At 46.9% G+C, this 10,367-nt stretch overlaps 2 protein-coding genes across 2 annotated transcripts; both read right to left on the bottom strand.

The window, feature by feature from the left end:
- Positions 1–379: 379 nt before the first annotated feature.
- On the bottom strand, positions 380–4,498 carry LOC123444163 (proteasome subunit alpha type-3-like). Its single transcript, XM_045120800.1, has 11 exons — positions 4,318–4,498; positions 3,687–3,833; positions 3,564–3,603; positions 3,387–3,470; positions 3,141–3,214; positions 2,980–3,066; positions 2,803–2,887; positions 2,440–2,486; positions 1,296–1,361; positions 824–914; positions 380–709 (listed from the first exon to the last, which is right to left on the bottom strand). Exons 2-11 carry the CDS (start codon positions 3,788–3,790, stop codon positions 638–640), a joined length of 750 nt encoding a protein of 249 aa, XP_044976735.1. The 5' UTR covers positions 3,791–3,833; positions 4,318–4,498; the 3' UTR covers positions 380–637.
- A 2,865-nt stretch (positions 4,499–7,363) lies between these two features.
- LOC123413643 lies at positions 7,364–8,437 on the bottom strand. Its single transcript, XM_045106583.1, has 3 exons — positions 8,038–8,437; positions 7,836–7,952; positions 7,364–7,756 (listed from the first exon to the last, which is right to left on the bottom strand). Exons 1-3 carry the CDS (start codon positions 8,353–8,355, stop codon positions 7,679–7,681), a joined length of 513 nt encoding a protein of 170 aa, XP_044962518.1. The 5' UTR covers positions 8,356–8,437; the 3' UTR covers positions 7,364–7,678.
- Positions 8,438–10,367: the final 1,930 nt, after the last annotated feature.

Here is a 10,367-nt window from a genome sequence, read left to right as displayed (position 1 = left end):
TTAAGGCCCTGTTTGAAATCATAATAGATTATAATAATCTGGATTATGAAGATAGATTATATAATCTGGTTTATAAAAATAATCTAAGTGGACATGTTTGGAGGCCAGATTATATAAACTGTAATCCATGTTTTATATTATACAATGACATGTATGTCCTCTGTTTTTTAACTGCAAAGGTAATAATCTAGATGGGCATGTTTGGAGGACGATGGCGGTGGCGGTAGGTAATTATCTCCAAGTTTCCAAGGATGATGGGTCATTAGTAATCCATAATCTGATTTTAGCTGAGGTAGAGTAGATTATGAGTTTTTAATAATCTGACCATCTAGTTTTTATAAACTGCAATATAATCTGTCCTGTTTGAAGACATAATAGATTATAAAAACCGGATTATATAACCTGAGTGTATCCAAACAGGGCCTAAGTTTCAGTTTGTGACCAACAGCAAGCAGAATACGATTCGCTACAACCCCCCCAAAACACGAGAACTTGCTACCTCGACTGGGACGGAATCATCGAACCGAAAGCAACAACACCGTGAGGTAGTTTTTTGCACTGAAAACGAACCGCTCCAGTTCTGTATCTGTTACGCCACACATGGAAGTAAATGGGGAGCAGAGCTCATCATCTCTTCTTAGTCGGCATCCATCTCTTCCAACGCTGCCTGTGCTGCTGCCTTGGCCTGCTCCAGAAGATCATTTGGAACCTACACATGGTATGACAAGTTAGTAAGGAATTCAACAAAGGGCGACCCTGTGGCCTATGTAGCTATGGAGTTCCAAGAGAGGTGAATATTTTTCCGTGCGTGGCCGTTTATCACCTTCTCATGCTGACGGTTAGATTCATCGCACACCCAGCTTAGTTCCAGCTCAAAAGATTTGTCTTTTGCTTCATCGTGTATACCATAAATTCTACATGTACATGAAAAAAAAGTCAGCCTAGTAATTATTTCGGGTATGACAATTTGTAATAGAGTATTGCAACCAAAAATACTCCTTGCGAGAGTAAAACCATGATACGGAGGATCAACAATGTTGTTCCTTCTGAGAGAAAATCCATATTTTCTGTGACTAGTAACAACTGGCCACCTTCATGCTTGAGCAAGTAAATGTACATGACTAACAAGCTTTCAGGACATTAATGACAGAAATCTACTGTAAACTAATATAAGAGCGTTTAGATCACTAAAGTAGTGATATAAACGCTCTTATATTAGTTTACGGAGGGAGTAGGTGATATATCTTGAAGATAGATAAAAATTGCAGTAGGATGGCAAAAGATTTAGGACATACATCTTGGCAACCTCAACAATGCCTTCCCTGCAGGTTAGCTCAGAAAGCTTCAATTTCTCTATCTCCCTGTATGACACCATTAAGATAGATTAATTAGAATGGAGAATGACTGTTTGCAGCCAATAAAAATACATAGTAACATCATCACAAGTATTTTGTGCAGATGCATTTGACAGCTGCTGTGAACCATTAAAAAGGATATTCTACAACATCTTGAACTGCACGAGTTCTTCGTAATATAAAGCGCTCAATGTGATAATGTATCCGAAATAATACACATCAAAGGTTACAAAGTTGCAAGGGTAAAGTAGATACAGATCAAGTTTTAGCTAATTAACAACTCTTCCATTGAAAACTAAATCCACGAAAAGACCAATATAAGGACAAAAGGATAAATGGTCAATGTATTTAGACTATGTAAATGATCAATGGCCAGTTTGGTATTGTGGTCCTTAATTGCAGAAGCTAGTCAATTCAAAGAATTACACATACAAGTTCTGGTACAATATTCTGTTGTGGCTGTATAAAGAAACAGTTATTTATCAAAATGCTAAACTGAGGGTCTGTTTGGTTAGTTGCAAAACAAAACAAAAAACAAAATTTTGTGCAAGAAGTGTGAAAAGTCACAGTTTATTGGTCAGCAAACTTTTCATCACAGGTGTGCCAAGAATTCACAATAAATGTATCTGACGTGTAGGGTGTACTGGTGTAGTTTTAAGAAAATGTGGCACACCAAAATTTGGCAAAGAAACAAATACGAGCTTAACCTAGACCTGCCTAACTCGTATGTAGCAAACGGTTGTAAGCAACAAAACACCACCTAAGCTGTGTTCTGGTAGTGGCAAACCTAAGATAAGTAATAAGAGTGTATTTCGCCCATTGAATATGGAACAGCTAAACTACTACCTGCATAAATGCTAAATGTGGATGACTATTTGTATTTGATGAGCAGCTTTGAAAATATGAACAGCATGCTTACTTCCTTGTTCCTAAATATCTACTTTGAACAATTAAAATGGTATTCATACGAACGATCCATGAATGCGTCATGCTTTAGCAGTGCTAGTGGTTTGCAACAAAACAGAAAATGGGCACTACAGGAATCATACAACAGAAAAAACTAGTGAAAACTTGATTGGCTTACGTTTTTGCAGCCTGTCTTCCTTTACCCAGAGCAGCACCAAAATATTTCTGTCAAAAATTCAACCATTAAATCATAAATTCTAAATGCATGTACTGCTACTACAAGCAGCACTGCACATCTTAATCCATGTACATAAAGTTGTTTGTTTACTACTACCTCCGTAAAGATATATAAGAGCGTTTAGATCACTGAAGTAGTGATCTAAACGCTCTTATATTTCTTTACAGAGGGTGTATAAAATTAAACTTGCCCAGTCACTGACAGGAAATATAAATATGTGTAATCTAGCCAACTTATCCCTTGCTCAGTCCTAATAAATAACGGAAAATAGAAGAACTACCATGTCTTAGATTGAGTACTCACATATGAGAGCCCTGAAGGTTCGATCATGTAGAGCTGTGGCCCATCCCTATCATAACCTCCAAGAATAACTCCACAGCCAAAAGGCCTGGGGCAGGAGTTTAAAGTGTATCAAACTATCAAGCAACATGTTGGAGGCAACCACCTTCTTGAACAAGAACATCATCTTGACTGCCTTACCTGAGCCACCAGTAGAGTGTACACAGATGAACGTAGCTAGCTACACGATCAGCTAATTCCTTCACAGGCATGGGTTCTCCGTATACCCTGGTGGATTACAGCTTTAGGTTGCAGTTGTACAAACATTTAGTATGAAAGTCAAAAGTCACACTAATTCTCACTTCTCATAATTGGCTGCTTCTGACTTTGCTCTTGAGACCACCTGCCTACCGTCTGCTGCTAACCCAGCCACAGCCTGATAAAGAGAACAGGAACTAACTTCATTACCAGATGTAATCCGTTACGGTAACAAGAACGGCAATTATAAAAAGACATGAAAGGGAACACTGCAGAATATATATCATAAATTATTGGTGCATTCTCAGAGAGAGACCACCCTGTATGTAAAAAGAAGGAAAAGAGATTACCAAGCCAGAGTTCCGGTGAACGGAGTGAAGTCTCCGATTCGACCCAGCAAGTATCATCTTCGATGTTATCAGCTTCTCCACGCCCTATAGATCAATATATTAAAAGGTTATCACAGAAAAGAAGCACAGAATAACACCCCATCCGGGTAAAAGTAAATACAGCAAGTAACCACTTACGAGGACAATTCCATCTTTGCACTTGATCCCAACAATTGTCCTACACAGAATCATCAAAAATTTCAACATGAAGTTGCACAGACAGAGAAGGTCAAGAAAACAGGGGAGGGAGCTAGGTCACACCCGCTGTTGTCGACGGCCTTGCCAGCATACTCGACCTGGAAGACACGGCCGTCCGGGGAGAAAGTGGTGACGGACAGATCATACCCAGTTCCTATGCTGCTCATGGTTAAGACTTAAAGTCGCTTCGACCCTAAATACAGTTCTCTCCTGAAAAAAGAGATCACAACAATCGTGTTAACTGTTAAGAATAAGCAGGACAAGCATCACGGAACAAGCAATTGCAGGAATCATTCAGACAGATGTACTACGCGAGGCATTCTGGCGGAGTTGTGAGATGCCTGGTGATTAGTAAACCTTGTATTGCAAACCAATTTGAGGTCTGTTAACACATTTGCTAAAGAAGCTACCTGCCTACAGCTTTGACAAGAACAAAAGACGCTGCCTGCCTACTCGAAAACCTGGAATTCCCCTGGTCTATCACACCTGGCACCGGGATGCGGTTTTCGCTGCAACGCTACAGACACGGCTAGTCGTCTCTGGTGGCTCCAGGAGCGGACCTAAGTTAGGAGGGGGACGAACAAGGGTTCGGTCCAACACCAAAAGTTTCAACCGCGCGGCGAGAGGTTCCACGGCAGACTGTAGCGGTGAGCGCGATGAGGCGGGGGGTATGGCGGCGAGCGGGGGCGCTTACCGATCCCGGCGGGCGGAGGAGGCCGCGTCGACGGCGGGGCGGGCGGTGGGATCGTTGGCCCCGGCTTCTGCCGCAAGAAGGTGGGGGTTTGAGGGAGCCGCAGGGACGGACCGGCACGAGTTGTGTTTGCGGGGCGGAGGCGTGCGCGTCGGACTCGAACCAGGGAGGCTGGCAGCCGGCTGCCTCGGACTCTCGGAGGCACGGGCTCGGACCAGCAAATCGGGTTGGACTACGAGGGGCCGAAGGTGGCCGAATGGACCGATCCTGGCGTGCTGGCCCGATAGCCCATCTGTCCGGCCTGCGGCGCGGCGACTATGTCTCGCATTAAGCGAGACGATAGGATGTCTCGCTGAAGAGTAAAGTTTGAAATAAACCCTGAAATTGTAGAAGCCGACGCACATGAACCCTCATCTTTAAATCCCTGAAATTCATACCCTGACCTCTTTGATCCCGTTCTATCCTAACCCTCGGTATGTTTGGTACACCGGGAAAAACATAATCCTGACCGAGAACTCGATTCTCTCACTGTTGGATTGGTCAACACATCATAGCTATAAGAGAACTTTCTTTTTTGAGGGTGATATAGAGTAGTTTTGTGTGCTAGCTATTGCCATCCGTGTGCGTTACTGGATGTTGCCATGCAGACCATCATGTCCACTGCTTCAGGCACTCCTCTGCACTGCTCTACTTGCCACTCTCTGTGTGGCCTCTACCTGACACTCTCCTCTCCACTGCTTCAGGAACTGCTCTTCCTCCATGGCTCGCATTCGTGCCGTGTGTGTGATAGCCACCAGAAGAAATCGATTGCTTTGTATTGGTGGCTGTAGGTAGCTAGCCTCCTGGAGAAAATCAATCACAAGTTCTGTGTGTGTGTGCTGCCCCTCATGACATAGAAAAACTGAGCCAACTTGCGCATATGCGCGCACCCAAAAGTACTCGACGAGAGGATGCATTGCATTGGAGGAAGTAGTGATCAAGATCTAAGGCCAACAGGCGTGGCAGCGGGATTACTCCAGCATGAAGTTTGACTTGTTGACGTTCCTCGTTGAGTACAAGAGCAGTTTTTTAAGCGTGGAGCTGCTCATGGTCATCGCGTGGTGACCAGCGCCCAGTGGCGAACGCGCTCACCAGCATAACATTCAGGGGCGTGCTCGTACGAGCAGTCATCGGTCGCTGGCTCGCCGCTGCCCGGCATCGATCAGCCGACGCTTGGCACCGTGCGGGTGGATCTGTCGGGGAGTGAATTTGAGAGAAACAAAATGAGGAAGGAGATGCACATGACAATTGGGCCAACGTAGTAACTGAGAGTTATAATCAATCCCGGTGGGATCACCCATTTCCTACCACACCAAACAAGGTTTTACTCATACAAGGTTTAAAGTGACTAGGATCTGTAAATACGGGGTACGAACTTCGGGGATTTAAAGATGAAGGTTTATTTACATCGGTCTCTACAATATCAGAGTTTATCTTAGACTTCACCCCTCGCTGAAGGATCTACAGTATCCGGCCCATTCACGCGAAGTTAATAAGGAAAAAAAGAGGGTAGAAAAGGGGGCGCGCACGGAATCAAATCATGGTCTCCTGGTTAAAAGCAAGTGCGCCTAGCCTCGAGTTCGTGTTAGAGTAGTATAGCGCGGTTCTTCTTAAGTCAAAACAAGGTGGGGTTTCCACAGTTTCTTCTTTGTTTTGTAAGTGTTTTTTTGCTTCCTATCTCTTTTCATTGGAGTTTTTCCTTTCTTTTTTCGCCATTTTACTTTGGTTTTATTTACTTTTCCTTTCTTTTCTTATTTTTTATTTGGGTTTTTAATTCTTTCCGCATTTGTTTCTTTGGTTTTTTCCTTTGGTTCATTTTGTTTCTTTTTTGGTTTTCTTTGTATCTGTTAGTTTTCATTCTCAATTTTCTGTACATGTTACCAATATTTTTTACATGTTTAACATTTTTAAAATACCAATTTAGCATATCATGATACATGAAAAATATATTTATACACCATCTTTTAAAATTGAGTCATTTTTGAGTCACTTAGTGTAAAATTGAGTCATTTTTTAGTCACTTGGTAGTGTAAAATTGTGTCATTTTTAAGTCACTTATTTTGAAACGAAGGGAGTACTAACTTGTCTGATAAAAAATAATTTAATCAGCATATTTTTTGAAAATTACGTATAAATACGACATCTCGACATAATCGAACGGACAAGCACAAACAATTTTTTTGAAACGATAACGTGCAAAAAATATGACAAATCAATATATTTAAAACCGACGACCACAAAAAATCCTTTTCTATTTTGGGTAATTGTTAGTAAATATGATAAGTCGGCGTAGTTAAACTAGCAAGCACAAAAAAGAATCTGGCAAAATTGTATGTAAATATGACAAGTTGACATATTTAAAATGACAACCCAAACTTATAACATACGTTTATATCATGTATCATAAAAATTGCTACAAGGCAACAATCATTTATCAAACATGGTCGTCGGGTTTAAACAAGCGTAGTTGCAAAAAAAATTATATACACGGTTGCCAAGTTGACAACTAAGTTAATTAAATGTGGCTATTAAGTGTCTTATAATCTAACAACTAAATAATAGTAATCTGGCAACTATCGACGAAAGAAAAAGTTATCGAAACATGTCGACATAGGATCATGTTTTGAAGATCTCGTCGCGAGAAGGCTAAAGGCGAAAAAGGATCATCAATTGGATATATAGCTTAAGATATAAAACTTTTTGAAAATTCAACATTAAAAGAATCTTTGCTGATGTCATGCTGGTGTACTAGTTTACATGCATACAGGTTGTCTTTCTGCTCCGCTGGACCAGAACGCAGCCGTGCGCACGTTGTTGATTAGAATTTCTCAAAAAAGAAAAGACAGTAAATATAATTCTCCCCTAGTGTCGTGGTGTTTTATGCTCAATTATGCCAACGCTAAGCACAACCAGCAAAAATGGCTGGTACTCTAGAACAAGGACGAATGCATACATACACGTTAAGAAAAATGTAACTTCAGAGCAAAGACGACTTTGCGCGGCAACTTGCAAGTGTGCATCGATGGATTCGATATATTCATGAGTCTTCATATACACACTCACATCAAGGCGCGAAAAATTATCCCAGGGAAAACTGAAGGGACACGTTTCCTCCATTCAAATGCTGACTTCAGATGGCGAGTGCTCCATGTGTAGAAGAGGAGGAAGAAGAGACGAGATCTTCTGCTCTTAGTCCACCTGCCCTGCTGCTGTTTTTCCCAGTGCTAACCCATCTGCTCTGCTGGATCGGCATGCAGCCCAAGTACTAAAAACGGATACTACGATATATGTTCAGCGTGTTCATTGCTCTCCCAAGCGAACCAGATCAGAGGAAGCCGTCCCTGCGATCCTGCTCCTCGGCGTCCTTGTTCGCCGTCTGCACGGCCTTGTACCACAGGTACCCCTGGGAACCCAAAACTCGATCAAGAACTGCAAATATAGTCTAGGATCGACCCGGGCATGAAGATGAAGGATGCACGTACGGAGGTCGGGATGCCGGTGACGGCGAAGAAGCCGAGGATGGGCGCGTAGAGGGGGCTGTCGGTGCCCACCACGCCGAACACCGGCCGCCCGTTCGTGTACTCGAATATCGACCCGATCTGCACGCGGATGCGACGGTCAGTGGATTGGACATTGGAGGAGGAGGAGACGGCCGGGGGGAGGAGAAGGGTTCGAGGAACGTACGGCGGCGATGGCCGTCACGGCGGACGCGAGCAGGTAGGCGTAGAACGGGACCTGGGCGGCGTCGCCTTCCTGCCCCGAGGCCCCGCCTTCGTTGCGAGCCCACGGAGGAGGCTCGTCGGAGCCCGGACGGGCCCAGGAGGGGACCTTCTCGTCCGCCTTCTCGCCCGACGACTTGGCGGCCACGACCACCGCCCTTGGGCGCGAGGACGACGGCCGCGCGTACGGCGCGGCGGCTGCTTGTGAGTTGAGGCGAGCTTTGGGGCTCCGGCTCGGAGCGACGCAGCGTGAGCCGCAGAGGGAGATGGTCGCGGCGGCCATGGATACGATCGCGAGCCCTCTTTTGCGGTGGGAGAGCTTCGAGCACAGCGCGGTGTGTGGTCGGTAGGGGAGAGTGGATAGGACGTTCGCGGCGCATGGTGCACCGTGCACGGTGTATACCTGGCCATACGGGCCTGGCCGGCCCGGCTGCCCGCGTGCCATGCACGACTCGGGCCCGGCCCGGCACGAGCTAATCGTGCCCGGGCCCGGTACGAGCACGCCCTGGGCTGTGCCTGGGCCGCGTCCCCCAGCCCGCATGCCGGCACGGCACGTCACATTTAGGAGGGAGCGAGGCTGGCGACCGATAGATCTGGCGGCGAGGGCGCGAGGCGCGCGCGAAAAACGAGCGGGGGGCGCGGTCAGCGGAGCGACTGGGCGGGAGCCGGGAGGGGCGCGCGAAAAAGGAGCGGGGCGCAGTCAGCGAGCGGGAGGGGCGCGCGAAAAAGGGAGGGGAGGGCGGTAAAAGGGTCACGGGAGTGGGAAAGGGAGGTTGGGGCTGATTTTTTTTTTGCCTTTTTTATTTTTTAAGTTAAAATAGTCAGCATGCCGTGGACCTAGCGTGCCGCCGGGCCGGCCCGATTAGGCCATGTGGCGTGCTTGGGCCTGGACCCCGAGCACGTGGGCCGACCCGATTAGGCCACGTGACGTGCTTGGGCGTGGACCAGAGCACGCGGGCCGGCACGGCACAGCCCGTATATTAATCGGGCCCAGGCGAGCCGTGCCGTGCCTGGCACGATTACGGCGGGCCGGGCCGGGCCGGCCCGTTTGGCCAGGTATAACACGGTGCGGCAAGGAATGGTCACGTCCTACGGGCTGGGCTTTAGAAGCCCACGCGTCAAGGAACTTTTGGTTGAGCTGGGCCAAAATACCGTATTCTGCAGCGCCCCGTACTTTTTCTCCGTAGCAATTATATCTCGCGCATCCGCTGCTACACGGAAACCGGCTGATGGCAGGAAAACAGCGACGAGCTCGCCATGCACGACCATGTGTGCAGCGCTGGGTTGCAATAATGACGCTGCTCCGGCCATCCTTGAAAGACCGGCAATGCTTCAACACCACACCGGTGATCCTTCATTGCAGCATGGATGATGCTCCGACGGTCCGAACGATGCTTCATTGGAGCAACAATGATGCTCTCACGGCCCCGACGATGTTCCATCACAAAATCTCCATGAAGGTGGTCCATAACAACACCGTGATGCTCCGACGACCCGAACGGTGCTCCATTGCAGCAACAGCGATGCTCTGACGGCCAGTGGCGGAGCCAGGATTTTGATATAGCCGCTGACAGAGGGGGCCAAATACATACACACTTGTGCATATCAGGAAAATATACACTAGATACTTCAGGTTTGGTCGATCGTTGGGGGGGGGGGGCAGGCCCCTGCTCGTCCCCCTGTCTCCGCCCGTGCTGACGGCCCCGATGATGTTCCATCACAACATCGGTGATGCTCCCACGGAACAAAGGTGCTCCATAACAACAATGTGATGCTCCGACGGCCCGAACGATGCTCCATTGCAGCAACGGCGATGCTCCGACGGCCCCGACGATGCTTCATCACGACATCGGTGATGCTCCGTTGACCCAAAGACGCACCATAACAAGACCAGTGACGCTCCGATGGTCCGAAGATGCTCCATAATAACACCATGATGCTCCATTGCAGCAATGGCGATGCTCCGGCGGCCCCGACGATGCTCCATCACAACACCGATGATGCTCCAACGGCCCAAAGACTCTCCATAACAACACTAGTGATGCTCCGATGGTCCAAAGATACTCTACAACAACACCGGTGATGCTCCGATGGCCCAAAGATGCTCCATAACAACACCGATGATGCTCCACAAATCTCATTGAAGCATGACTCTTTGCATGCCCGCGGGCGTCGATGCCATCATGGCACGCCCCGTCATCATGGTCGTCATAGCATTTGCGTAGTTGTCGGCAGTCATGGTCGTCGAAGCATCTCCACGAACATTGAAACATGCCATTGTTGCATGGTTGCGAT

This window comes from Hordeum vulgare, chromosome 1H, assembly GCF_904849725.1.
Source record: "Hordeum vulgare subsp. vulgare chromosome 1H, MorexV3_pseudomolecules_assembly, whole genome shotgun sequence".
Taxonomy (NCBI): Eukaryota; Viridiplantae; Streptophyta; class Magnoliopsida; order Poales; family Poaceae; genus Hordeum; species Hordeum vulgare.
The sequence above is the reverse complement of the archived record's forward strand: the minus strand, read 5'-3'. Positions and strand labels throughout refer to the sequence as shown.

Bases quoted from the DNA above. Each gene is read 5' to 3' on its own strand.
- LOC123444163 (XM_045120800.1), bottom strand. From the start codon at position 3,790: ATGAGCAGCATAGGAACTGGGTATGATCTGTCCGTCACCACTTTCTCC. The intron at 3,215-3,386 runs GTAATCTCTTTT...TCTCTTTATCAG, and splicing joins TTCACCGGAACTCTGGCTTG to GCTGTGGCTGGGTTAGCAGC. The intron at 710-823 runs GTGATAAACGGC...TACCATGTGTAG, and splicing joins CTAACCGTCAGCATGAGAAG to GTTCCAAATGATCTTCTGGA.
- LOC123413643 (XM_045106583.1), bottom strand. From the start codon at position 8,355: ATGGCCGCCGCGACCATCTCCCTCTGCGGCTCACGCTGCGTCGCTCCG. The intron at 7,953-8,037 runs GTACGTTCCTCG...ATCCGCGTGCAG, and splicing joins CCGTGACGGCCATCGCCGCC to ATCGGGTCGATATTCGAGTA. The intron at 7,757-7,835 runs GTACGTGCATCC...TTGGGTTCCCAG, and splicing joins TCACCGGCATCCCGACCTCC to GGGTACCTGTGGTACAAGGC.